We start from the raw sequence: 26399 nt of genomic DNA, 5'->3' as shown, positions 1-26399 counted from the left end.
AGGGTTAATGTTTGGGTTAGGGTGAGGGTCAGGGTCAGGGTTAGTGTTAGGTTCAGCGTTAGGTTTAGGGCTGGGGTTAGGGTTAGGTTTCAGGTTAGAGCTAGGTTTAGGGTTAGGTTTAGGCTGACGTTTAGTTTTAGAGTTACGGATATTGGTGTTTGAAAAGACAGAATGCGCAGAGTCCCGTTATGTGTGGGACTGCGTAAAATCTCCCCCAGGGTGTTCAGGTGAACCCAAAGGCTTCCATTGGGAGCACTTTTTGATGGGAGAAAGTGGCGCCCTACATGTGCTCTAGGCTCCTATTTAGGGTTGGGCTCCGTGTTCCTTGCAGGGAGGAACCCACCAGAAGATATGCGGCCCCACCAGAAGATATGACCCCAAAACTGGCCAGACTGGGGAGACACAGCCCCAAAAAGATCCCCACCAGGTGGATACCACCCCCGAAACAGCCCCACAAAAATGAAAAATCCCCCCAAAGAACCCCAAAAATGGCCCCTGCAGGGCTTCTTCTGCTACCGCTCCCCAGAAATCAGGGGCACCCGGCAACTCTGCTCTTGTAGCAGCTCCTGAGGCAAAGAAAAAGAAGCCAAGGGCCGAGGAGGAGCTGATGGAGCTGACTGACCCCAACGCTGCCAAGCACCGGCCCCAGCCCAGCCGAGGGATGAGAGGAGGCTGGGGAGCAGCCAGGGGGCGAGTGGCTCCCAGGGAGCTCTGGGGATTGATTCCAAGATGAAACAAGAACTGGATTTTAAACTGTTGAGTGCACGTGTAATACACAGACTCGGTCGTTTGGTATCACCCGGCAATCCTAGAGGTTTGTGACAGGCTCTTTACTTCAGATCCCAAAGTAGGCTGACATTTTATCAGGTGACAGCTTGTCCTTGCAAGGCCAAACCAAAGATTTAGGCTAGTATAAAATTAATAAAGCCCCCACCTTACCCATGCCTCCTTAATTCAAGACAGTCTAAGCATCTGTACGGCCAACACTTTCAGGCAAGCAGATTTAGACAAAAAGAAGCACATACACGGGAGTTTCCCTGAAGAGGTAAGTTGTTTGCTGCACAAATGTGATCTGTATCAGTTTTTATGGCTTAGAAAAAGCAATGGGAAAGCTCAGTGACTCGGAAAGGGCTGGAAGGCTCAGGCCATCCAGCTTACACGTCTCTCCCCTATGGGTTGCTGGTTTGTTTAAGTGCCCACAGCAGGTAAAAGCTCTTCAGTCCCTTGCGGTTGGAGCTGGCGTCCTCTGTTCGATTCCTACTGGCAGGTTCTAAGCTATACAAAGCTGTGAAAGAGGCCCAGAACAAAAGTGGCTGAGCAGGCCAGCTCCGCTTCTTCCCTCCTCCAGAAAACCTCTCCCTAGTTGTTCCCTAAGAGGCAGTGTCAGGGGAAATGTAGTATTGCTACTGTCCATGCCGGATGTGTTTGGGGATAACACAGGGGGGTTTTAGTAAATTGTTAGTCCGGTATTTTAAGAAAGCAACACAAGAACAGCTGCCACACGTCGATGTTCTTTGCAGGACTCTAGTCATCACAGTAGATGTCTTATTGCCATTATGTCTCTTACAAAATAGCATCACTAGAAAGCTTGAGCTGGAGATGAGTGGTCATTACAAGTACAAACAGTTGTGGCCGTACACCACCACGTCCACAAGGGGAGCAAGGTGTTCGTTTCTACCCAGAGCTGGATATTGCTGGGAGAGAAGAATCGGGATTTCTGTGCACATTTGAGGAGCAGGAAAGGGTTGTCTTAAAGACAGAACAGCATTAAGTCCTAGACACTAAGTCTGAGGGGAAACCAGTCCCATTCACCTTGTTGTGTATCAGCCCCGGAAGGTCGGCTTCCAGATTGTTCTCAGTGACGCTAATTCAGTCTGATTTGTGGTCTCTTGGCTGCAGACACCAGATTTATTGTCTTAGGTGAGGAAATTTGGAGCAAGCAGCATCCTGGCAGACAATGCAGGGCAACGCATGGGTGATTGTGGAGCCATCACATCAACACCTTTTCCCTACGAATTACCAGGGTGGTTTATTTTAAAATCCAAGCGAGGCTACAGAGTCACGGCTCACAGCGGTGCTCCCAGCCAGGACTGGTTGTCATATCACTCGTACTCACACGGGAGACAATCTAGATAACTGTGCAATGCTTCTTCCTTCCAGGATTCCCCTCCACGACGCACGTCAGAAAACCAGAAAGGAGGTGATGTGATTGCCTACTGGCCCCGTGAGCCAGCAGGATCCAGCTGGTTCAGCTCAGACTGATCCAGCAGTTCAAAGTCATCCCCTTCCGCGTCAGTGTCCAAGTCCGAGCTGGCCGTTCTGAGGTAAGTCTTTGCACCTCTCTGGGGATTGTCGCTGTGCGAAGAGCCCGGCTGAGCGGCTCCCGACAGTGCAAGCTGGATCATCCCCCTGGTGACAAACCCAGCTATGTTGTTAGTGAGATTCTGTACAGATGGCAGCGCGCCGGCTTCTTCCTGGTAATAAGGGAAGTGCAACTCTTCCGTTCCTTGCGGGCGGTAAGCCAGACTTGGGATCCCAATGCTGGTGTCATCTTCATCATCTAGGCCAGTCACTTCTGGGTTGATGGAAGGGAAGTCAGGGAGATCCCTGGCAAAAGATTCTTCCGGGTCACTGTGACCATCCAGGTCTAGAAGAGGAGAGAGTATTTTAAATACGCAGCACATGCCAAACACCCTGAAGGCAAGAACAGCACAGCACTCAAAATCTGGGCCATTACCTCACCAAGACAGACGGTCTCCTATCACCTCCGCATCACGCTGTCTTTAATCTCCCCCTCACATAGCTATTCTGGGTGCCTGCTTACCTCCCAGCTCACTCTCAAGGAATGCAGGTGCTGAACAAGAGGAAACTACCCTCTCGCTCAGTCAGCAGATAAGCAGAGGGTACAGAAGGGTCTTGGACAGGACGAGCTGGTTGTGCCTACACTATAATGACATGACCAGAGGGACAGGCCGGTCACGGTGACAGAGGCTGTGCTGCAACACACATCCCTGCGGTCAAAGACTGGCAGAGCTGGATCTGCCTTTGAAGAGCAGCTGAAATTGCTCTACCAAAGCACCACAGGAATTAAGAAGGAAGCTCTGCGCTGAAAAAACAGGTAGTTTCATCTCGTCTTGGCCAGCAACAGACATCAAACAGCCAGACCTCAGGGACAGAAGGGAACGCACGGCCTCCCTCCAACCTGTCGCACCGGTGCCTGCTCATCATTCCACACCTCTGAGGAGCTGCCAGTTTCCTCTCACCTTCTGATCCCTCTGTCAATGGAGTCTGGCCCCTTGAGAGGTTAAACATCCCGTTCTCAGTGTAGGAAACCTCAGCATCTGAATGCTCCGAGTCAGAGATGGTTAGTTCCTTGGCAACCACGGAGTCATCCAGCTTTGAAACAGGAGATATATTAGAAAAATATTAAATACTGGAAAGCTAATTCCTCTGCCATCATCCAGTGGCTGCCAGTTAAACCCAGTCCTCATGGCAGGCTGGTATCTGAGGCTCGTTTCACGTGTTACTGCCTATCCTAGGAGCTGGTACAAGCAGTTCTGGACACCCAGAGTACCCAGTACGTTCATGTACAGTTCACTACCTTGGGACAGAAAGCAGCAAGCTCCTCTTCACTGTCACTCCCATCATCCGTGCCCTCCTGATTAAGGGATCGGTGACGCACTGTCAGAAACCAGAGTCAAAGCTTATTATTGCTGTTAGGACAGAGATCTTACACCAAGAAAAAAAAATAATTGGCAGGTTTGGACATAACACAGCATATTTGGTTCCTCAACAGAGCAATGGGATCATTTCTGACTTGGGCTGCTGCAGATCTTTTGCTGAGATGAACATGCTTAGCAGCAACCTCGCACTGAAAAGACGAAGGACTCGGTACAACTGCAGCCCAGAACACACGGCTCTGACAGCTGAGAACTGACGCAGCTCAGCACCATGAAGAGCTCACACCACGCACTCACTGGCAGACTCCTGTGGAGGCAGAGCTGCCTCGCTTCGTCCCCAAAGTACTTGCAAGTATTTGCCAAGGGAACTGGAGTGATTGCCACGCGAGACGTGCAGGGCTATCCCACTCCACGACCAGAGGCTTGGTTTACAGATGGGTTCAGGTACGAAGTATCAGTGTCTGAAGGGCCAGAAACACCCTCTAGAAACTTACGCTGCTTCTCCCGCTGCTTTGATATCATGTAGCCTCGGACACTGAAATCCAGCCGCTGCAGAGCTGGCTCCAGCTTCAGGTACATGCGGTGCCCCAGCCTGTGGTAGACAGCCAGGGGCCACAGCAGGACGAAGAGCACTGAGGGAAGAGGGAAGGCTGATGAGAAGTTTGCACGGTGTGCTACCTGGCAAACACCTTGCCCGTGTTGTGATGCAGCGTCACACACATCCAGAATGCAAGATCTGGGTACTGAAGGTGATGCTGCTTTAGAGTTGGTGCAATCACCTCTGCCAAGGTAACAAAACGGAGAGGCCGACCTTTCAGTGCTCAGATCTGTCGTTACTAACCACTCAGACAGGTTGTGTCCGCACCAGAGACCTTAGAGCCCTGGAAAGGAACCACCACATTCTAGGCAGAACACATTACTTTAAATTTTAAAGCCATTAACAGGACCCTTCCTTTGGAGCAGGAACGGTTGCTGCTCTCTTTGGAGCAGAGCCTGACTCCTCAGACAATCAGATCCTACTCGTTTCTATCCCTTTTTCATTTTCAAGTCTGTATTTGGCATAGGGATCTTCTACTTACACAGCAAGTATGAGAGCAGGAGTCCAGGGATATACCGGCCCAGAACAGCCAGGAAAGTAAAAACTCCACAGACTAGAAGGCAAAACTGAAGACATGGGAGACGGTGAGTTTCCAGGGTTAAGCAATGGAATCACTCACTTCTTGACCATCTTGCTCCCTGCAGAATTCTAGCTAAAGTTGTAATTTAACAGCAGCCAAGCCTTCCTAGCGCTACCCCATTCCAGGACTAGAACAGATTCAGGAAGTGTCTGCCTTCACAGCCACAGGCAGCACAGCAAAGTTTCTTGCTTCGGATTATAGGGAGCTTCCCAAAGCAGGTATGCTAAAAGCGAGGAAGAGACTGAAAGAGAGAGAACTCTTTCACAGTGAAGAACACAAATGCAGTTACAGGTTCCTCTTTGCGTAAGCCTCAAAAACAAGAGCAACACAAAAAATTGACACTTTCTCTGCCTGCTAAAATCCACTGGCGGTGATGCATTTGACAGACACTTAAAAAACTAGAAAGCTACAGAAGGAGCAGCTCTATTGCCACCTCACTAATGCAATCAACGTGCCAACGCTTGTTTTCTCCTCCCTCCTCCACATGATTATTCTGCCTGTGCTTTCTATTCCTCTGCACCGCTTCACAGCCATGCCAAGCTGGGAGACTTCCCATGGTAACCTCCCCTGTTTGGAACGCGTTCAGCCAGCGCTGGATGCCATCACAAAAGGATACCAGCAGAGGCTGGACAACTACGCCATCTGCTAACGCCTGCACATTCTCACCTTGCCAGGGCTTTGCCTCTTGAAAACGAAGAGATTATTGAAGAAGTTGGTCCAGGTCACCCATCCTTCAGCCAAATGGTGACAAAGTTCGGGCACCCCGAGCAGCCGAGGGTGGACATATCCCCAGCTGCAGTGAATGGAAAAAAAAATCAGCAACAGACATTAATTACCGCATGGGATTCAGTGCAGACATCCCTTGTGACAAGCGCTTGTCACCACACCACTTTCTCCTCTCACCCAGCTGCTCAGCTCTCGAGAGGAGCCTCAGCCTGCCTCTCAGAGCAGCGCCTTGCCAAGAGCAGCGCTCTGCATCCCCTTCTGCAGGCGTCTCCGTTCTCCCACAGCAGCTAAGGAGCAGTGATGTGAGTCACTCAGCCTGCTGTCTCAGATTAAAGTTTCCATGGAAGGGAAGGGGCACGGCAGAAGCAAATCAAGTGAAGCCATTTGCTTTCTCTGCATCGATTTGGTCAACAGCAACCCCCAAAACTTCAGCATGAGGCTTCCAGGCAGCCTTGTACCTTATTACTTAATAGATTCTGTTACTTTGGAGGTATTATCTTTGGCAGGTTCTATTAGTGCTTCTTAACTGCTAGTCACAGGAACCTGAAGCTTAGGAACAGCAATTCCTTTTGTATTTGGGCCTCTTGCAGTAAACAAACAAACTTCTCTGGCAACAGCTCAAGTGATTTAATCAAGAGCTGAGCATCCAAGCGTGGCCAGGCAGCACAAGCAGGCAGAAAGGTGTGCCCAGAGAGAGGAAGGTGTTATTAGGAAGGCAACACCCAAACATTTCTCAACCCACTGTTATTAAAGCTGCAGTCAGGTCAGAACTATGCAGGAACAGCTTCTGGGAAATGCCTCTTTAAACGTTCCAGATCTAGTCTCAGAAGATTTTTCTTTCTAACAAAAACCCCGGTTGTTTTCCTACTACTGGAGACCCACACAAAAGGAATTGGTTTTCAGGCAGCACCTCCAACCCGGGGGTGCAAGTGGAAGTGGCGGTGGAAGTTTTACAACACTCAAGCAAGCATCAACTGCCGGGCAATCTGAAGGCAGAGATTAAATATAATATAATGGCTTGGGCAAGCCAAAAACTTGTCACAGCAGCACGACGGAGGGCTCCATCCTCACTGCATTAAGCAGCTCCCTGCTCCCCTTCCTTCCTCTCTGAGAAGCCAACATTCCAAGCACGTGCAGGTACCAATTACACGGGATCACAGCAAAGCACCAAAGAGCAGAGGATTCAATTAGTTTCCTACCTCTCATTGTCTAAGTCGCCAGGTCTTGCCACTAAAATATTAAGAACAGACACGACATTAGTTGCAAGGAATTTGCCATAAGAATGCTTAGCTCTTGGGATTTAAGTAAAGCTTTAATGAGTTGGGAGGTGCCTGGAAAAGACATTAACTGTTAAGAACCAGAGACGCATCACTCCGTAACGCATTCTGAATTTGTACAGTGACGGTACAAGACTGCAAGAGAGCCTCCTTGCTGCTCCTCACACTGGTTGGACAGCATCTGGAAGGCTGCTCTGGTTGCAGTAAGAGGTATTTGCAAAAAAAAAAAGTTCCACTTTTATCTCCCTCCCTTCCCCTGCACACACCCAGAAGGTGAAGGACAAACAGTTTGCTTATTCGGAGCCATCGGATTTACGCCTTTTGATATTTTTTCACCCAGACCAGGACTTGAAAAGTGAGCCAGGGATGTGTCAGTTCTCCTGACGAGTTTAAATCAAGGTTATGCAGGAGCCGGGCAGGTAACTCTCCCCACTTCCCTCACCAGTAAGAACACTTTGGTTATAAAGCCTGCAGAAAGCTGATGGCAGGAACCGAGTGAAGCTTTAATGTCTTCCAAAGAACTACCCAGAACACAGGCTGAGGCACAAAAGCTGGGGCAGAACCTGCTCATTAGTTACAGAGCTCTCTCTGGGAGCATGGAAACCACATGCACTGCTTCAAAGGTCATCTGACCGTGCAAAAGCAACAAAATCCTGCTCGGATTGGTATTATTCATGAGCACACTAATATTACAAATGAGAAAAAGAGCTGCTTTGTTCCCTGAAAGCTTAAGACTAATTTAATTAACAGCCGTTAAGATGCCTCTCCTTTTAATGAATTCTCTACTTTGTAGGCAAGGCTGGGACTCATCCCAGTCTTAAACCTTGAAGCTGATTTATTACCGAATCCGAGGAGAAATCCAGACGTATTCCATAAACGCTTGCTTTTATATTGGATTTTTGAAATTTTAATTTCTTGCTCCTGTACTGAATGCTTAGAAGATGAATCACTGCTTCAAAATCTGCCCTAACTCACACACACCAGCTGTTTCAAACATTACCATTTAGTGAAATGCTCTCTTTATTCTAGAGTTCTTCTCTTAGCAGATTATTCTGTACAACACAGGTTGCAGAGATCATTTCCTTGTAACTCAAGGATAATTTGTGCTTCACAAAAATTACACAGAGATGACAAAAGCCCCAACTGGTGAATATTCCAGCACGCCATAAAACCACACCTGACGAGCAAACAAGAGCCTGGGGTGACATCCCACAAGCAGAAGCATCACAAACAAGCAGGCTACTTCATGATGTGTTAAAAGATCTCAAGTCTCTACAAAGCAGAATGGAAGGGAAACTCAGAAGGTTACGAGACACTGGCAGAAAAACCTCTTATTATTTACACAGGTTAGGGCTTCCCAGAGCAACTCCAGGAAGAACGTGCCTACAGCATTCTTGCCTGCTTCTGGATTCACACCAGAAAAAAGCCCTGGTTTTTACCTCTTTAACTCCAAACGCTGCACACTCTAGATCTAAAAACAGTACTTAACGTTCTGATATTAACTTAAACGTTGCAACTTACCTCCAATTTCAGGCCAGATTTTGTTCTTCCACTTATCTATACAAACTACTACAATAAGAGTAAACGCAACCAGGAACACCAATCGAAGAGAAGTCAGAGCAAAGAACCTACAGGGAGGAAACAAACAGATAAATAACCAGCACGATCTGCCTGACACAGACGAAAGGAGGCACAAACCACCCTCAAAACTTGGTTACAGCTACAGCAAAAGAACAGAAAGCAAGCAGTAATCAGTCAGCATTCAGCCTGCCTGCACTGCCTGGGCCAGGAGCTTATCTCGCAGCCGCCTTGAGAAGGTTTTATAGTATCTGTTTGTGTCATTTCTAGCACAACCACCCTCGTTTACAGCTCACCGGCCAGAGGCGAGCAGAACCTCCTGCCCTTCCCCTGCTGTTCACCCACCAGCTCAGTTCCTGCTGCCTGGTTTGGTGCTGTTACGAGAGGGACAAAGCTAAAGCAGAGCTCAGCGCTTCCAGCGCTTGTTGGACGCAGCAACAGGTCACCAAGCCAAACTGCTCGCCCAGCAGCTCGGCCCGCAGCCCAAACCCCAAAGCGTGACTGGGAAGGGCTCTGAGGAGAAGGCAGCGCTCAGCAAACCCTGCGAGGGGCAGGAACGGGGGGCACAGAGCAAAACCCCTACAGCACCGAGGGGCTCTGCTGGGGGTTTTGGGGGCAATTCCAGAGGTTTTGGGGTCTCTACACAGGGTTTTGTGGCCCTGCCCAGGGTTTTGGGGGCAATGGCCGGGGTTCGGGGGCCCTGCCCGGGATTTTGTGGGCCCTGCACGGGATTTTGGGACCCTACCCGTGGTTTGGGGGGCAATGTCCGGGGTTTTGGGGCCCTGCCCCGGGTTCGGGGGCAATTCCCGAGGTTTTGGGGGCTCTACACAGGGTTTTGGGGCCCTGCCCGGGGTTTTGGGGGCCCTGCCCGGGGTTTCGGGGCCCTGCCCCCCCACCCCATCCCCCCCAGGGCTCGGTGCCAGGCCCCACAGGCACCAAATCACCTCAGCTCCCCCCCCCCAGGCTCTCCCGGTCCCGTCAGTGCCCAGCAGGGCCCGGACCCTCCCCCCCTGAAGCCTCCTCAGCCCGGTGCGGCCCTGCCCGTCCCCGTCCCCGTCCCCTCCGCTCCCCGGGGGGCGCTCACCAGAAGAGGCCGTGCGCCGCCACCCACCACAGGGCGCTGCGGCCCGGCCGCTCCCACACGAGCGCTGCCTGCAGGGCTCCCAGCAGCGGCTCGTAGGGCCCCAGGCGGCCCCGCAGCGCCGCGCTCAGCTCCTCCACCCGCCGCCGCCGCTCGCCGGCCCCGCCGGGCCGCGCCGCCATGGCTCCCTCACGGCATCAACATCCGGCCGCCGCCAACATGGCGGCCGCCAGGGCGAAGGGGCCGGCGCCGCGCTGGGCGCCGCCATCTTGGCGCAGGCGCGGTGGAGGCGGCCGGGCGACGCGCACGCGCGTTGCCAGGGCGCCGCGGGAGGGGAGGGGGCGGTGGGGCGGAAGTGCGCGGCGCGCAGGCGCAGTGCCCGTGGCGGCGGGCGGCGGGCGGGAGGAGGCGGCGGCGGCGGCGGGGAGGCGGGAGGGGAGCGCAGCGCAGCGGCGGGCGCCATGCCGCGGGAGATCATCACGCTGCAGCTGGGCCAGTGCGGCAACCAGAGTGAGCGGAGGGGCGGGGGGGCGGCGGCGGGGCCGGGCCGGGGCGGGGAGGAGCGGGAGAGCGGGCCCCGGGCGGGGCTGGGCCGGGCCGGGCCGGGCCGGGCCGCTGTGAGGGAGGGGGCGGGGCTTAGGGAGGGGGCGGGGCTTGAGGAGGGGCGGGGGCTGTGTTTGGGGGCGTGGTATGGGAAGGGGGCGTGGCCTGATGGCGGGCGGGGCTTCAGGGTGTCGCGGGCGGGGCCTGCTGGGGGTGGGGCTGCAGGGGTGGGGGCGGGGCCTGCTGGGGGGCGGGGCTTTGGAGATGGGGCGGGGCCTGCAGAGGGCGTGGCCACAGAGGGACTGGGGGTGAAGGGGGCGGGGCCTGATGGTGGCTGGGGGCGGGGCTTGGTGAGGGGACGGGGCCTGCAGGGGGTCTCCCTATCCACCCCCCCCCCCCGCTGACCCCGTCCCCCCCCTCTGCCCGCAGTCGGCTTCGAGTTCTGGAAGCAGCTCTGCGCCGAGCACGGCATCAGCCCCGAGGGCATCGTGGAGGAGTTCGCCACCGAGGGCACCGACCGCAAGGACGTCTTCTTCTACCAGGTACCCGCGGGAGCACGGCACGGGGGCTGCACCCATGGGTGCTGCAGGGCTGGGGGCTGCACCCACGGGTGCTGGGGGCTGCCCCTTGCCCCAAGGAACGCCCCCAGAGCCGTCCCGGCTGCTCCAGCTCTCTCCTCAGCAGCCCCCCGTTGGGGTCAGCCTCGCAGCCTCGGCCCCCGTGCAAACCCCAGCGGCAGCCTGAGCCCCGCTCCCGCTGCCCGCCCGCTGCCAGCCCTCCCGGCCCTGCTCCGGGTGCTGCAGGGGACGTGGTGGGGAGGCAGCACCTAACTGCTGGGGGAGAGCCAGCCCTCTGCGCTCAGGGGACGCTGTGAGGCACGTGGAGAGGCTCCGTGCTGTACGGACGTAACGAGTTTCTCGCCCTCCTCTCCTCCGTCAGACGCGGGCTGTGCTGTGCTCTCCTGCGGCCAGGGGGTGGCACGCTCGGTCGCAGTTTCCCCGCAGTCAGAAGCCGCACTGAGCCGCGGCTGCGTCCTGATCTCGCTGCTCCTCGTTAAAGGCAGATGACGAGCACTACATCCCGCGAGCCGTGCTGCTGGACCTGGAGCCCCGGGTCATCCACTCCATCCTCAACTCCCCTTACGCCAACCTCTACAACCCAGAAAACATCTACCTGTCCGAGCATGGCGGCGGAGCTGGGAACAACTGGGCCAGTGGCTTCTCGCAGGTATCAGGCTCTGGTGCCCCCGTGTGCGAGCGCAGGTCGGACATTGAGGCACGAGGCTTTACATCAGGCCAGCAGCTCCTGCAGAGCACCACGTGGCTCAGCAGGGACTTAGGACTGATGATCTGGGGCACCCTGGGTGCAGGACTGCAGGACCGCCTCGCCAGTCAGACTCGGCGGGGAATAAACCCATCCCGTTCCGGTCTCTTTTGCAGGGAGAAAAAATCCACGAAGATATCTTCGACATAATAGACAGAGAGGCTGATGGGAGCGACAGTTTGGAAGTAAGTAAATCGAGGACTTTGGCTGCGGTTGCCCTGCCTGGTGTTTTAAGAGCCAGGCTGATGTTTTACGAGGTCAGGCTCAGCCCTTGCTGAGGTGCTGAGCAGACAGTGAGGAGGGAGGGGAGCTGGGGAAGCGAGGTCTTTTCTGTCATTACTACATTGACCAGGCTTCCCCAGAAATCATTTTACCTCAGTGGGGCATTTTTCTGCCCCCAGTGCTGCTTCCACAGGATGCAGTCTGCAGGAGGAGTTTTCTCTCTCATTATCATGCTTTTTCCTTCCCACCCCCATCCCGTGGCTCTCCGTGCTCTCTCTAGCTGGATCGAAGGGGCACCAGGGACACCAAGAGCTCGGAGACAGCTTTCAGGCCGCTTTGCTGCCTGCCTCTGGCAGGACCTTGGCTACCGTCGTGTAAACCCAGTTTCTGCGTGGGGACAGGCACGGCTCGCTGGTGTTTGTGTCAGGCTGTCACATGGCAACAGAGAGAGGGAAAATGCGGCTTGAAAAACAAGCTGGCAGCTCCAAGAGCAGGTTGTGGGACCTGCAGCAAGGCGGGGGGAGCTGCCCTGAAGTTAGGTAGAGGGAGTTTGGCTTCAGAGACCCTGGAAGGCTTGCCCAGGGAAAGGGCTGAGAAGGTCCTCGTCCATTTTATACGAGCACCTGGGTGCTGAAGGTGACGTCTGAGCTGTCCTGAAGTCTGGTTTGGGCTGGGAGGAATCCAGGAGGCTCCCGAGCAGCGGTCGTACCTCGTGGTGTGTGCAGAGAAGCAGATTCCTCCCCCCCTGGCAGAAGTGGCATGAGGAACATGCGATCTGGAGGAGCCAGGGCTGAGCTCTGCCTGCCTTCGGCTCCCTCTCTGCAGCCCTGGCCACGCAGGGGAGGTTCTCACCCTCTGCCCTGCTCTCGGGGCTGACCCGCGCCTCCTTCTGCTTCCTCGCAGGGCTTTGTGCTTTGCCACTCCATCGCCGGCGGGACGGGCTCGGGGCTGGGCTCCTACCTCCTGGAGAGGCTGAATGACAGGTGAGTGCTCGGCCCCAGCCCCTTCCCGCACCGCAGCAGAGCCTGGCCCATGCCCGGGCACCCAGCCAGAGCTGAGAGCTGGAGAGAGCTGACTCAGAGCCCCAGCCACCGCCCCCACCCAAACACTGGCTTGTGCAATCCCTGGCAAACAGCCCGGGGAAGGGACGGCTCCTGATACGCCTGGGGACTACAGAGGCTCCGGAGCTGGGCTCGAGCTGTCCCAGCGCTGCCTTCCCTCGGCCCCTCTCAGCAGGCAGCTGCCTTCTGCCACCCTGAGTGCGCCGGGGAGGGGTGGGAGGCTCTAACTGTGGGCTTGGAGCTGCCGTCCCCGCCTGTCGGAGCTTGCAGCCTCTTGAAAAGGCCGGCAGGCAGCTGCTGGATCAGCCTGCGGATGGCTCAGCCTCGCCTGTAGCTCCGTCTGGCAGCCTGCTCCCGTGCTGCTGGGGTAGGCACTGCCGGGACAAATTCCCTCCCTGGGAGCCGACTCTGGCACGCAGCGCCGGTGACTCACTGCTTGTCCTGAGCCCTGGAGACTGCAAAGGGAGCTGGTGGGAGGGGAGCGTGCTGCCTTGGCCCTGTTAACCCTTCCGAGGGCTGGGTTTTCTCCCCAGGTATCCCAAGAAGCTGGTGGAGACCTACTCGGTTTTCCCGAACCAGGACGAGATGAGCGACGTGGTGGTGCAGCCATACAACTCCCTGCTGACCCTGAAGAGGCTGACTCAGAACGCTGACTGCGTGGTAAGGGGGGGTCCCCAGCACCTCCAACCGGGCCAATTTGGTGCTTCAGGGCACGAGGACTCCGCTCTGACCCCTGCCGAGCCGTCCTGCCCTGCCCCTGGGATCCAGCAGGTTTTCCCCGTGGCAGCGAGGGGCTGGCTGTGCTTCCCCTGCACCCTGCCACTCCAGCTCCGTTCCAGCGTTGCTTCCAGCACCCACAGCCCCCAACCACGCAGCACCTTCAGCCCTCACCCTCCCTCAGCTCCCAACCTCATCCCTCCCAGCTCATCTCCGCCGGGAGCAGGGCAGGGGAGGCTCCGGCGGAGCTGCCGAGGCTGAAGCTGCCGTGAGGTGCTGGCCCAGGGGCTGTGCTCTTCGGGAGAGCGCTGGGGAGCGTGGCCAAGGCGGAGGGAAGAGCTCCCATTGACAGTGTCAGTTACGCTCCACGAATGAGTCAGCTCCGTGGTTTTCAGTGTCTGCCACCTGCCGCGGGAGGGCTCGGCCGGGCTGCGGCGCTCGGGGCCTGCGCTGGGCCAGGCTGCGGGATCCGGTGCCCTCAGACACGTGGCCGGGGCTGCCTTTTCCTCTGGGTGCCTCCCTTAAGCTTCACGGAGCTTTTTTTTTTTCTTTTTTCTCTTTTTTTTTTTTTTTGTCCCCTCCTGCAGGTGGTTCTAGACAACACAGCCTTGAATCGCATCGCCACAGACCGGCTGCACATTCAGAATCCCTCCTTCTCTCAGATCAACCAGCTGGTGAGAAGGGCTCTTCTCTTCCCTCCGGAGGAGCTGGCACGGGGCTTTCCCGGTGGTTTTAATTGGGTTTGAGCTCCCCGGGCTCAGCGTGGGCAGCCTGGAGCCGGGAACGAGAGCCCCCTGCCCTTCCTCGGGGCGGATTCCTGGGGCACCCCGGCCTCCCTTGGCCCCGCTGCGCTTGGAACGCGCTCCCTGGCCACACAGTGACCCGCTCCTCTCCCCCAAAAAAGGTTTCCACCATCATGTCTGCCAGCACCACCACGCTCAGGTACCCCGGCTACATGAACAACGACCTCATTGGGCTGATCGCCTCGCTCATCCCCACCCCGCGCCTGCACTTCCTGATGACGGGCTACACGCCGCTCACTACGGACCAGTCGGTAAGGCAGCCCGGTCCCTAAAGCAGCCTGCTGGGGGTTCCTCCCGTTCCCCGAGGGCATCAGGAGCTGCCACGCTCGCCTGCTGCCATCCCTCAGCCCCGGAGCCGTGGTGGGAGCTGTAAATGCTCAGTCCTAAGCCGCGTGCAGCCACCTCGCCTCGCACCACAGCCCGAGCGTGACGCCACTCGCAGCTGTGCGTGTGCTGGGCTGCCTCCTGCACGCCTCAGGTCGGCGGTGGCAGCTTTGGGAGAGCCGACAATGTTTGATTTGGCAAAAGGCAGCCTTAGAAACGATCAGAGCGAGCTCTGCCTGCCAGGCCCATCGCCGCAGTGAGCCACCAGCTCAGGCCGCCGGTGGTCGGTGTCACGCCGAGGCTGAGCGTGGTCTCCAGGTGTCAGCCCCTACCCCGAAGGGATGGTTGCCCCTCGGCTGCATCAAATGCTGCCTCTCACCTTCAGCTTGGCCCCAGCCCGTGCCCCCCTGGCTACAGGGGAGGCCGGGGCTGTTTTGTTTTGAGACACTCACCTGCGTTGGCCGCGTCTCAGTTCTGCTCGGGGCTAACAGCTGCTGTTCTCCTCTCCTTGTGTGCATTTCCTCAGGATGTTACTCAGAGAAGCAAATCTGAAAAACTGCTGGCTCTGAAAAGGGTATCGAGCGTGTGATCTGTCCTCCCAGGGAGGAGGAGTGTGGGGAGGGGTTCAGCCGGCAGCTCGGAGGGGGCCTGGGCTGCCACACCGCCGAGCTGTCCTCGCCGCGGGCACGCACCTTTGGGTGCTGGCACCCCCCGTGAGGGCTGCAGCTGTGCAGGCAAAGGCTGACAGCACCCACGGGCTCACTGCAGAGCGATGGGGTGTGGGCTGCAGTGGGGAACGACCCCGTCCTCTCCTCCAGCCCTGCTCCTCGTCGTGGCAGCAGGGCAGGACAGGTTGATGGCAGCAACACAAAACGTGGCCCCGGCGCCCTGAGCTCGGCTGAGCTTCACCCCTCGGCCCCTGCTGTGCTGCTGGAGGAGCTCAGCTCCCTCGGTGGAGCCTTGGCTGCTGCTCCAGCTCTCAGCCTGGCCGTGCCTGCGGTGTGACGTTGGGATTTGCCCACCCTGCATGCGGCTTTGCACGTGGCTCCATCCCCCCGGGGCGAGGGCTTCTCCCCTCCAGCTGCCCCCTGCTCCTTGTGTGCGTGTGCGGGGCAGTGGGAGGGCGAGGGAGCAGCCCGCCCGCTGCCTCTGACCCCGACTGCCCTTTGCAGGTGGCCAGCGTGAGGAAAACCACGGTTCTGGATGTGATGAGGAGGTTGCTGCAGCCGAAAAACGTGATGGTGTCCACGGGGCGAGACAGGCAGACCAACCACTGCTACATCGCCATCCTCAACATCATCCAGGGGGAGGTGGATCCCACGCAGGTGAGCTCCCAGCGGGGATAAACCATCATCGGGGATAAACCATCGGGGATAAACCATCCCAGCTGTTCCAGGCACTCATGGGAGTGGTGTGAGAAGGGCACAGCCACCACCTTCCTGCCTGGGGATCCCTCAGCGAGCCTGAGAACTGGCTCCAGGTTGCTCCTGCGTGGGCCCTGGCTTCCCAGGAGGGCCGTTTGTCCCCGCTGTTTGCTGAAATCCCTTCTGAGGTCACGCATCCTGCGAGGAGCAGCTCCCGGGGCTGCTTTGCCCAGCGCTTTTCTCCCCCTTGCTGCTCTCCTCCCACCAGGTTCACAAGAGCCTGCAGCGGATCCGGGAGCGAAAGCTGGCCAACTTCATCCCCTGGGGGCCCGCCAGCATCCAGGTGGCTCTGTCCCGCAAGTCCCCCTACCTGCCCTCCGCACACCGCGTCAGCGGGCTGATGATGGCAAACCACACCAACATCTCCTCGGTGAGTTCCCCCTGCACCACGGGCAGCACCAGCCCCCCGGAGCTGAGCTTTTCCCCTTCCAGGCACATCCTTTCCTCCTCTCTGCCTTCCCCAAAGCCCCAGCGGGGCCTGCAGGTGCGGGGTGGGGGCCAGTTCCCTCCTGCAGCACGGCGGGGTTCAGCTCCAGCCTGGGCTCCCACCCTCCCTTGTAGGTCCCCGTCCCTGGTGCTGCTCTCCCAGGAGCTCGATTCCTTTCTTCCTGGGCTAAAGCAGCCCCAGAAGCAGGAGCTGGGGGCGAGCATTGGCCGGGGGCAGGAGCTGGTCGAGCAGCAGCCGGGGGAGGCTGAGGGCCCCGTCCTGGTGTCTCTGCGCGCGGGCTCCCCGGGGACCCGGGGCCCTCCTGACCCCCTCGCTGCTGCCTTTCTCCAGCTGTTTGAGCGGACGTGCCGGCAGTACGACAAGCTGCGCAAGCGGGAGGCCTTCCTGGAGCAGTTCCGCAAGGAGGACATCTTCAAGGACAACTTCGACGAGCTGGACAACTCCCGGGAGATCGTGCAGCAGCTGATCGACGAGTACCACGCGGCCACGCGCCCCGACTACATCTCCTGGGGCACGCAGGAGCAGTGAGGGCCCTGCGTGTGGGGGGAACGGGAGGGTCCCACGGCCTCCCCCACGCGTGCCAGCGGGGCTCGGCTCTGCTGTGCCCACCTTTAGCACCCCTCCGAGCTGCTCGGCCGCGGCTGGCATCGCCACGGTGGCTGCACACACACACGCAGGAGCGGCTCAGCACGGAGCTGCACTGCCCCTCAAGACCCTTGGCAGGGGACAGCCTCTGCTCCACGGGCCCAGGACGGGACTGGGGCAGCTGCTGGTAGGGAAAGCTCTTCCCCTGGGAGCACGCGCTCGCACGGAGGAGGGCGAGAGCGAAACCGGGGGCCGGGAGTGGGCTTGGCCCAAAGATTTGGGTCCTGGGGCTGAGGGCTCTGTGTGGCTGAGCCAGTCCCCTTGCCCTGGGCACGGGCCTTGTTCCTCCTTCGCCAGATCAGGCCTGGGGCACAGGCTGGATCTATATTTTTGTAGGTTATTTTGCTTTAATAAAGGCTGTTCCTGCACTGACCCCACCTGCAGCGAGCAGCTTCCAAGTGGCTCGCAGACACAGCCCCCAGAATCCAGCACTCACCTCACCTCACCGGCCGGCCTCGGCACCCAAGGGGCTCCTGCTGCATGGTGCAGGGTGGCCGGGCAGGGCCGGGGAGCCGGGTGGCAGCTGCAGCAGAGCCAGAAATACTGGAAGGACCTGCGGCACGGCTGACCGGGCGCCGGCACCGCCCTGCCTTCGCCTCCCGTCCCGCACGCGGGTGCCCGCGTTAATGTTTCACAGGGGCGAGGCCACGTGGAGGACACGGGGTGCACAAAAAAAAAGGGCTCCCCACTGTTCCAGCCCCAAGGTGAGGGGGTGGCACCTCGGGGTGGCATCGGGCAAGGGCTTGGGGCTGTCCAGCATCGCCGTGTGGTCCTGAGCGCCCTGGGTGCGGGGCGGCGCTGGCCCCAACCCAAACCCCGTCGGCCCAAGGTGAGAATTAGCCTTTTCCTCTGACCGTGTGGCACGGAGCAGCGGGCTAAAAATACTCGCCGGCCCTCGCAGCTCCGATGCTCCCACGCCCTCTTTGGCACCGGCCCCGCCGAGGCGCCCGCTGCGGGGACGGTTCCCCCCCAGCCGGGGCAGCCAGTGCCAGCGGGTGCCGGGGGGAGCTGGAAGCGGAGCCGCGGCGCTGGCCGTGCTGTTGACGAAATGCCAAAGGGCAGAGCGAGGAGCCCGGCTCCCGGCGTTGGCCGCAGGGACGGCGGCTCCCTGCCCCCCCCCAAGGACACGCTGTGCCGAACCCTCTCCCCGGCGGAACAGGGGGCCGCCCGGGATGGGGCCCCCGCTGTCCCCACGGGGACGGGATCCCATCCGCGCCTGCCGGGTTGGGGGACGCAGGAGGGCTGCGCTTTCCTTTTGTGCATTTATTTAAAAAACAAAAAAAAACGACAACGAAAACAACAAAAAATGAACGAAAACAACAACAAAAAAAAGAACAACAACAACAAAAAAACAACCCAAAAGACTGGAACCGACAAACTTTACAGAGGCAATGCCACGGGGCTGAGCCCCAGCCGTACCTGCCCAGCCCACCCTGCCGCCCCCCGGGCCGGCCACCCCTTGCACCCCGAGCCCCACCGCGGGGCCACCCGGCAGGAGGGCGCCGGGCCCCGGGGCGGCTCGGCCAAAAGCCGCCCGCAGCTTTCCAGGAAGGGTGGGTGCAGCGGACGGACAGACGGACGGATGGACGGACGGACGGCAGCGCCGCTGCCCAGCACCTCCTCGCCCGGGCCAAGGCACCGGGATGGAAGGAGCAGAGGCAGAGGCAGAGCCGCCAAGGGCAGCACGAGTGCTGGAGGCGAAGGCACCAGGGGGACAGGGGAAGGGGACGAGCCTGGAGGGGCAGCGGCGTTGGGGGGGGGACCGGCCGGGGGAAGCAGGAGCGCAGCCAGCACCGGGCACCCGCGACACGGCGGTCCCGCCGCCCCCTCCAGGGAAAGTGCTGGGAGACGTGGGCGAGCGGGCGTCTCGAAATAAATTAAGGAAATAACCGGAAAGGCAACGGTGGAGCGGGGAGAGCGCGGGGCACCGGGGGTCGGCGCGGACCCCGCCGCTCGCCCTCCCCGCGCCGTCCACCCGGAGCATCCTCCTCCGTGGCCGCCGGGCTAGCTGCCGAAGGAGCCGGTGGGCGGTGGGCGCTGCCAGGGCCCGGCCACGGGGCAGAGCCCCCGGGGAAGCGCGGCAGGGTCCGGATCGAGGGGTGGGGGGCCGGGGGCTGGCTCCTGGGGTGGCCGGTGGGCAGCCGTGGAGGCGAGGTACGTGGTGAGGAGCTGGGCGATCTCGTCCACCTGCGGGGCGGAGGGGAGACGGGTGGTCGGAGGGGGCTGCGCCCTAGGGGGACGTTCCCAACAGTCCCCCCGAGGGGGACAACGGATGGACGGACAGACAGACGGCAGGACGGAGGGACAGACGGAGGGATGTCCCTTACCTGGGAGGTCTCAAAGAGCAGGTCCCGGTCTTCCACCGACAGGCGGAACGTGCTGCTGTCGGAGGCCCCGAAGGAGGAGATGCGACCGTAGCAGAAGCTGTCCAAGGGCTCGGGCTCCCCCGGCTTGTACAGCGACACGGCCTTGGCCCCGATGCCCAGCCACAGCCGCTGGGGACCGGCTCCTACCGGGCTCTGCGTGGAGAGGGGCGTCAGGGCCACCCCCTCCCGCCCGTTCCCCGTCCCCTCGCCGCCGCGCCGGGGCCTCACCGCGCGCAGGTCGACGTCGAAGAGCGTGGAGCCGAATCCGGGCCACTCCCGCACCAGCGCCACGTAGGCGGCCATGGCTTCGGGCCGGCCCATGCCCTGCAGCAGCTTCCACTTCTCCACGATGGCAGCCATGGTGCTGGCCCCCTCCTCCCGCAGGCGACCCCGCAGGCGCTGATCCCTCTCGGCGCGCTGCTTGGCCAGCGAGTGCCCCCACAGCCCCCCGGCCAGCAGCCCCGCGCGCAGCCGGGCCCCCCGGCATTTGGGGGGCGGGGGGTCGGGGCGGGGGGCCGGCAGGCGGGCGTGCAGGACGTGGGGTGGGAAAAGCTCCTCCAGGCGCGGGAAGGGGGCGTGGGTGGAGAAGTCGCTGTTGAGGCTCTGCAGGCGCAGCGCCGCCAGCGTCTGCAGCGTCTCCTCCGACGTGGGCACGTAGCCCCGCAGCACCATCTCGTGAGCCTGAGGGAGGGCAGGGTGAGACGGGTGCCCAGGCACGGCACGGCCACCAGGGCACAGCCACCCGTGGCACCGTGGCACGGGACGGCCGCCTGTAGCACCGTGGCACAGCACGGCCACCCGTGGCACCACGGCACGGCTCTCACCTGCTCAAAGAGGAGGGCAAACTCCAGGCTGTCCCGCGGGACGTTGTCCGTGTCCAGGAAGCCGTAGTGCTTGAAGCAGAGCCGGCACGGCGCGTCCTGCTCCCGCTCCTCCCCGGCCAGGCTGCACCAAGAGAGCAGCGCCGTCAGCGCCGGGCAACGCAGGCGGGCGCAGCCCCCCGCAGCATCCCCTCGTCCCCGGGACCCGTTTGCCCCCCTTCCTTCTCCCTCCCCGTAGGCAGCAGAGCAGGACATTTACTTTTCAAACCTGGTGAGGACGTCGGCCAGCAGCGTGGAGCTGCCCACGGGCTGCTCCCGGAGCCGGGACTGCTCGTAGAGCGCAAAGAGGTTGGGGCTCTGGGACAGCCCCAGGCGCGACACCAGCTCCCGGGCCACCTGGGGCGAGACAAAGGCAACCAACGGTGACTGCGCGTCCCTGGCCGCGGCGCTCAGGGCTGCAAAGGGACACAGACAGGTCACGGCGGGCAAAGCCAGGCATCCCCGCGTCCCCCACCTTGCCTCCCCGTCCCCGTCCCCTCTGCCCGACGCTCCCCGGCCCCGCGCACGGCACGGGTTCGGCCCTCACCTCCTCGGCCGTGGTGTGGGAGCTGATGGCCACGCTGCAGGCGGCGGCGCCGGGGCAGTGCACGGTGCAGACCATCTCCTGCCGCCGCATCAGCACCAGGATCTCCTCCAGGGATGGCACGCACTCCCTGCCCCTCGTCTTGCCCAGCGCCTCCCGGATGAAGGAGGCGTACTTGGCCATCTCCGAGGCGGGGAAGCGGCTCTCCGTCCTGCGGGGGGGACACCGGGGTAAGAGGAGGGGGGGGGGTCACAGCAGTGCCGGGGACCCCGCGCCAATCCCGGTGGGAACCCAGCGAGCTCCGTGGCACTCGCCTGTCCAGGTGGAAGCGCAGGAAGCGCAGGACAGGCGGGGAGGGCAGGAACGTGCAGCTCATGCAGGTGAGCAGCTGCCAGTAGTGCAAGTCGCCCGGCCCGCCCGGCGCCGGCGGCTCCGTGGTCTGCTTCACCAGCTGGCAGTAAATCTCGTCCACCAGCGGCGGCAGGTCCAGGCAGGTCTGCAGGATGCCCTGGATCAGCGGCACCGGGTCCCGCTGCGACTCCAGCTGCTGCAGTGAGTTGAAGAGCTTCACGGCCTCGTCGCGCAGCGTGGTGTAGCTGCGGGGACCTGGGGCTGTGGGATGGGATGGGATGGGATGGAGAGGGGGTGTTAACAGCCACGATTTTGGGCTTTCCAAATCGCCCCCAGCAACCGGGCACCGTGCCCACGACGTGGAGCGGTTCAGACCCAGCCCAGCTCCTGCCACTCCTGCTCAGCACCCGGCCCTCCCCGCGGCACCGGCACAGTTTGGCACCCCGGGGTCCCCCTCCCACCCACCCGCTCACCGCTTTGGTCCAGGCTGCCGTAGGGGAAGGGCAGCAGGGGGGCGTAGAGCGGGCTGCTGGTGTAGCGCAGGATGGGGTTGCAGCGGTAAATCTGCTCCAGGACCTCGGGGCTGCCGCAGTGCTCCTGCGAAGCGACAGCAGCGGCTGCAGAGGGGCCGCCCGGCCGAGTTCCTGCTGTGTCCCCCCCTCCGATGCCACGGACTCACCTCGACGTCACGCATGAGCAGCTGGGTGGGCGTCTGCACGGGCGCCTTGCTGTCGATGACCTTCTGCACCGCGCACACCCAGCGCACGGCCTCGTTGAGGTGCTCGCTGTACAGGCGGTAGCAGTGCTTCCTCCCAAACACCGTCACGCTCCAGTAGCCTGCGGGGGGACACACAGCTCACCCACCGCCCCCTCCCCGGGTGCCGGAGGGTGACACGGGGCGCTAGGGTCTGCCAAGGGGACGCCCACCCGTTGGGCACCCTACCCGTCTCCTTGTAGGTCTGCTTGTCCGGCCAGAGCACGGAGCAGAGGCTGGTGAGCACGAGGGAGCCCAGGCGCTTGGCTCCCTTCTCGTTGCTGCTGTAGTAGTCCAGGGAGTCGGGGGTCAGCACGAACCAGTACTTGCGAGGCCGGATCCAGGGGGTCTTGACGCCGCCCCGCACCTCCCGCTGCAGCCAGCCTGGGAAGGAGAAAGCCTCAGCCCCCGCCACCAGCCCCATCCACCCCGCTGGATGCCCGTGTCCCCTGCCTTGTGCCACCCTCGGATGGCATCCAGCCCGTCGGGGCACAATCCTGCCAACCCCAGCTGTGAACCCGGGGGTAGGGCAGTAAAAAAAACCCTGTAGCGCTGCTCCCACCTTTCACCAGAGCATCGGGGTCCTCCTCCACTGGCCCCGGCCCCTTCTCCACAATGAGACTGCGCATCTCCTCCGACACGAGCAGGGACCTGGGGACATCGCAGGGCTGAGCCCGGGCGCCCGCAGGAGCCCGCCAAGCCCCCAGAAGCGGGGGCCAACGGTGCCACAGCAGCGGGGAGCGACGTCCCCGGGGGGCACCGGACACCCCGCAACCCCGCGGTGGGAACGCGGCACAGCCATCGGGTGCAGATGACCCCGGCTAAAAATAAGCTGTTTGCAGTCGCGGCCCTGCCAAGGAATTCGGAAAATGAACAACCAGGAAGGAATGCTGGCAGCGGTGTCGGCACTGGGAGGACGGGGAGCGAGCAGGCCCCTGTGCCCCCAGCACCCCATCTCCCTGGGCATGTGGCGTCCCAGGACACGGTCCCCACGGACGGACACGGCCCCGCAGAGCCTCCCGGGGTCAGGGACCACGCACGGCCCCACTGGCAAACCCTGCCGCAGCCGCGCCATCCGACACGGCGAGGCCGAGGCAAAGGGATGGGGATGAGCCCGAGGGCGCAGCAGATACGGGGACGGAGCCCGGCAGTCCCAGCACCACCATCCCGTGTCCTTGCCAAGTGCCCGGCCAGGCGAGCGGGGCAGGATGGTGCACAGCTCCTGCAGCACCGTGAGGGGGACGCGACGGGATGCCCGGCGGCACGGGGTCACTCACCGCTCCGAGCCGCTGCTGGTGCGGGTGGGCTGGCTCAGGCTCACCTCCAGGGACGCCTGGGGAGGAAGGAGACACGTCTCAGCCCCACAGCCAGCGCCTGGCACTCCCCAAAACCACCTCCCCCCGATCACCGCTCGGCTCCAGACCCCGAGGGACAGGCTCGCGTCCTGGGGAGCACCTGGGGCTGCAGCTGGGGCACCCCTCGGGGCAGCCGCCGGGCGCGCTGGCCGCATATCCTCAGCTGACCCCGGCAGGCTGAATACCGTGCAGAATTGCACAAGGTCAGTGCTGAGTAATACGCTTACGGCACAAAGTCCCATTGTAATGGGGCCGCTGACTTCCTGCCCGCGGCGGTGGGACGCTGAGCAGGGAAGTCCCTGGCCCTGCAGCGGGTTACGGGGGCCGGTTCCTCCTCGCGCGGCACGGCCTGACGTTGGCGGTGCCACACACGTGACGAGCCTGGCACACGTGCCGGGACATGAGGCAGAGCCCAGGCACGGGCAGGCACCGGGCAGGGCAGGGCAAGGCAGCAGCGCCGGGGCGCAGGGATGCGGCGGCACGGGCAGGATGCGACCCCAGGAGAGACGCGAGCTCCCCGCCAGCTGCAGCTCCACGGGGGCAGCCGCAGCCAGGTCAGGGCGCTCCAAAAACGCCGAGAAAAAGAGACGGCTGCTAAAAATAGCAGCAGGGAGAGGGGGAGCAGGAGCCGCTCCAGGTATCGCCGCGCCGGGGCAGGAGCAGGCTCCGCTGACCCGTGGCATTAAGGGCACCTGTCATGCAGCGCCGGCGCCTCGTGCACGGGGCCAGCTCCTGCTGGGGCTGTCCTACCACCGGGGTCACGGCCAGGGAGAGCTCCCCACGCTCCTGCCCGGCTGCGAGGCATGGAGATGGTGCCCAGCTCCTCTTGGCCGTGGACTGCAGGAGGAGACGGCGGTGGCCGGCTCCTTCTCAGGGTTATAAATAAACAGGAGAGGAGAGAAGCCGCCACGGCAGGGCCAGGGCAGCTGCTCCCACGCTCCCGGGAAGGGGCGGCTGGCGCCGAGGGTTTCCGAGGACCCCGCGGCCGTGGGGCGGGCAAAGGGCTCCCCGGGGAACCAGCGTCACGGCCGCCCACGCCAGCCTGGACCTCCGGAGCCAGCGCAGCCTGTGGGACACGGGAAAGCCCAAAACGGCTTCTGCTGCTGGCCCGTGCCCTTGGCACCACACCACTGGCACCCGGTGGGCCCAAATCCAGCCCCTGGCACTGCTGGGGAAGGGGATCCCAGCACAGCCAGGCCCTGCTGCAAAGGGGGAGCTTGGAGTGTGGGGGGGGGCTCAGATCTGTCTCCAGCCCGGCTGTAGGGGAACCAGGCTGCAAACCAACGGTGCTGCGGGGCAGGAGAGGGGCTGCAGCGAGCTTAACTCTCAGCCAGCCCCGCGTCCCCTAAGGGCAGGGATTCAGCCCCGTGGCTCCCCGGCCGCCCCCGCGCTATCAGCCGTCCCCAAGGCAGCCCAGCAGGAGGGAAGCGCCGGCTTCCGCCGCGCTGCTCCGCTTCCCCGAGCAGAGGAAGCAGCCGGAGCGGGGAGATCCAGGCCCTGCTCCCCAGCGCGGAGCGTGCCGGGAACGGCCCCGGCAGCGCTGCCTGGACCGGCAGGTCTGCACAGAGCAACCCCGAGGAACCCATCCCGCAGGGATCCCCAAACCAACCCGACCCTCGGAGGTGGCACGGGGGTGATTCCAAGCCGGGATCCGGCCCCGCTGCTCCTGCCTGAGGAGCAGCAGCGCCCCGGTTTTGGCTGCGCCCCGTAGCCCTGCGGGTGCCCAGGCTCCCACCGGGCTGGCAGGGCACCAGGAGCGGCCCCAGCAGCAGCCCCACGGCTGGGAGCCAGCAGCCGCCGCCACGGCCCACGCAGCACCGAGCGAGGGACCCGGGGGCACCAGCACCGCTTGGGCTAAGCGGCCAGGAGCCAGCCCCGCTTGGGAACAGGGGCTGGGGGCACCGGGGGTTCCGGGAGCCCCCAGTGCCCCCCCCAACTGACCAGACACAGCCTGAGCTAACGGGAACACGGAGCCAGGCCCCAAAGGGATAGAAAAGCAGCCAGGCTGCCTGCTCCCAAGGAGGGCAGGCGGACCCCTGGGCCAGGGGATCCCGTCCCCTCTGCCACCCTGCAGACGCAGCCCCATGGACACCAGCCAGGCACCCTCGTCCCTGTGCCCCAGGCCCTGTTCATAGGGGGGCAACACCCCCGGCCAGCCTCCCCCCAGTGCCCCAGCTCAGCCAGGGGCAGCACACGGGGGGCTCAGGATGAGCCCAGGGGGTCCGCAGCCCCCCGGGCTGTGCCAGGATCAGCCCCAGCCCCTGGGCAGCCCCCCGGTCACACCGCGGAGCAGCAGGAGCCCGGCCCCCTGAGCACCGCAGAGCCCCCCCCCGCAGCTACCTGCGGTGGTACCGGGAGCCCGCACGCCCCCCGCGGCCGGGACACCCCCCTCCGGCTGCCCGGGAGCCCCGCCGAGCCCCGGTGGCTCCGGTCCCGGCGGCCGGGGAGCGGCCGGTGCGGGGACGCGCCAAGGGCACCCCTGCCCGCGGGCCCCGGCGCGCCCCGACCGCGGTAGGGACGTGCCCGGGCAAGCGGCGGCGGAGACCGGAGCCGGCCGGTCGCTACCGGGAAGGGCCGGATCCGCTCCCGGTGCCCCGAGAGCCGGGCCGAGCTCTCCGAAGCCTCCCGGGACCGGGCAAGCCCATGCGCACCGCGGTGCCGGCCCCGCACGGCGCGCACCGGGACGGGCTCCGAGCCCCGTGCGAGCCGCGCTCGGGGCCCGCAGGCAGCGGCCGGTGCACCGGGAGCGGGGCCGGTGCAGCGCAGCCCAGCACGGTACCGGACAGCCGCGGGCCGAGCCGAGCCCAACCGAGCCGTGCGCCCCGGACGGGACGAGGGGCGCACGGCGGCACCCACCGCGCCGTGCCCAGCCGCGGCTCCGGTCCCGGTGCCGGTGCCGGTAGCACCCACCTGGTCTCCCTGCGCTCGGAGCTCGAAGGACGCCTCCTCCTCGGCCTCGCCGTCCGCCTCCCGGTCCGCGTCGCCGTAGTCCCGCCGCAGCAGCGTGAAGCCCTGCCGGCAGCACAGCAGCCACCAGAGCCCGCCGGGGAACGGCATCGCCCCGCCGGGCCCGGCCCCGCCGCCCGCGCTGCGCCGAGCACCGGCCGCCGCCACCGGGACCGGCCCCGCCGCCGCCGCC

At 62.3% G+C, this 26399-nt stretch overlaps 3 protein-coding genes across 5 annotated transcripts; 1 reads left to right on the top strand and 2 right to left on the bottom strand.

The window, feature by feature from the left end:
* Positions 1-815: 815 nt before the first annotated feature.
* On the bottom strand, positions 816-9784 carry RETREG3 (reticulophagy regulator family member 3). Its single transcript, XM_084496520.1, has 9 exons — positions 9524-9784; positions 8383-8489; positions 6784-6814; positions 5525-5651; positions 4760-4844; positions 4175-4312; positions 3602-3681; positions 3264-3396; positions 816-2647 (listed from the first exon to the last, which is right to left on the bottom strand). The coding sequence occupies exons 1-9, from the start codon at positions 9700-9702 to the stop codon at positions 2214-2216; spliced, it is 1314 nt and encodes a 437-aa protein (XP_084352646.1). The 5' UTR covers positions 9703-9784; the 3' UTR covers positions 816-2213.
* A 113-nt stretch (positions 9785-9897) lies between these two features.
* On the top strand, positions 9898-17407 carry TUBG1 (tubulin gamma 1). Its single transcript, XM_084496519.1, has 11 exons — positions 9898-10030; positions 10493-10605; positions 11123-11290; positions 11503-11571; positions 12512-12591; positions 13203-13329; positions 13974-14060; positions 14291-14440; positions 15686-15838; positions 16146-16307; positions 16716-17407. The coding sequence occupies exons 1-11, from the start codon at positions 9982-9984 to the stop codon at positions 16911-16913; spliced, it is 1356 nt and encodes a 451-aa protein (XP_084352645.1). The 5' UTR covers positions 9898-9981; the 3' UTR covers positions 16914-17407.
* On the bottom strand, positions 16841-26392 carry PLEKHH3 (pleckstrin homology, MyTH4 and FERM domain containing H3). 3 transcript variants are annotated; one of them, XM_084496517.1, is made up of 13 exons: positions 26171-26392; positions 23183-23238; positions 22468-22556; positions 22095-22289; positions 21831-21988; positions 21625-21748; positions 21115-21412; positions 20804-21011; positions 20477-20613; positions 20221-20341; positions 19625-20077; positions 19358-19549; positions 16841-19217 (listed from the first exon to the last, which is right to left on the bottom strand). In XM_084496517.1, exons 1-13 carry the CDS (start codon positions 26315-26317, stop codon positions 19035-19037), a joined length of 2361 nt encoding a protein of 786 aa, XP_084352643.1. In that variant the 5' UTR covers positions 26318-26392; the 3' UTR covers positions 16841-19034. The 3 variants fall into 3 exon arrangements, with proteins under 3 accessions (XP_084352643.1, XP_084352644.1, XP_084352642.1); XM_084496518.1 differs by having other exon boundaries at positions 20486-20613; XM_084496516.1 differs by having other exon boundaries at positions 19358-20077.
* Between the last annotated feature and the right edge of the window lie 7 nt (positions 26393-26399).

Source organism: Aythya ferina (assembly GCF_964211825.1).
Source record: "Aythya ferina genome assembly, chromosome: 23".
Lineage (NCBI taxonomy): Eukaryota > Metazoa > Chordata > Aves > Anseriformes > Anatidae > Aythya > Aythya ferina.
The sequence above is the reverse complement of the archived record's forward strand: the minus strand, read 5'-3'. Positions and strand labels throughout refer to the sequence as shown.

Coding starts and splice junctions, on each gene's coding strand:
- RETREG3 (XM_084496520.1), bottom strand. CDS start 9,702: ATGGCGGCGCGGCCCGGCGGGGCCGGCGAGCGGCGGCGGCGGGTGGAG. Junction 3,682..4,174: donor AAAGCAGCGGGAGAAGCAGC/GTAAGTTTCTAG, acceptor GGTTTCTGACAG/TGCGTCACCGATCCCTTAAT. Junction 2,648..3,263: donor ATTGACAGAGGGATCAGAAG/GTGAGAGGAAAC, acceptor CTCCTCTTCTAG/ACCTGGATGGTCACAGTGAC.
- TUBG1 (XM_084496519.1), top strand. CDS start 9,982: ATGCCGCGGGAGATCATCACGCTGCAGCTGGGCCAGTGCGGCAACCAG. Junction 11,291..11,502: donor GGGCCAGTGGCTTCTCGCAG/GTATCAGGCTCT, acceptor TCTCTTTTGCAG/GGAGAAAAAATCCACGAAGA. Junction 14,441..15,685: donor CGCTCACTACGGACCAGTCG/GTAAGGCAGCCC, acceptor TGCCCTTTGCAG/GTGGCCAGCGTGAGGAAAAC.
- PLEKHH3 (XM_084496516.1), bottom strand. CDS start 26,317: ATGCCGTTCCCCGGCGGGCTCTGGTGGCTGCTGTGCTGCCGGCAGGGC. Junction 22,557..23,182: donor ACCAGCAGCGGCTCGGAGCG/GTGAGTGACCCC, acceptor CGATGTCCCCAG/GTCCCTGCTCGTGTCGGAGG. Junction 19,218..19,357: donor TGCTCTTTGAGACCTCCCAG/GTAAGGGACATC, acceptor TCCGCCCCGCAG/GTGGACGAGATCGCCCAGCT.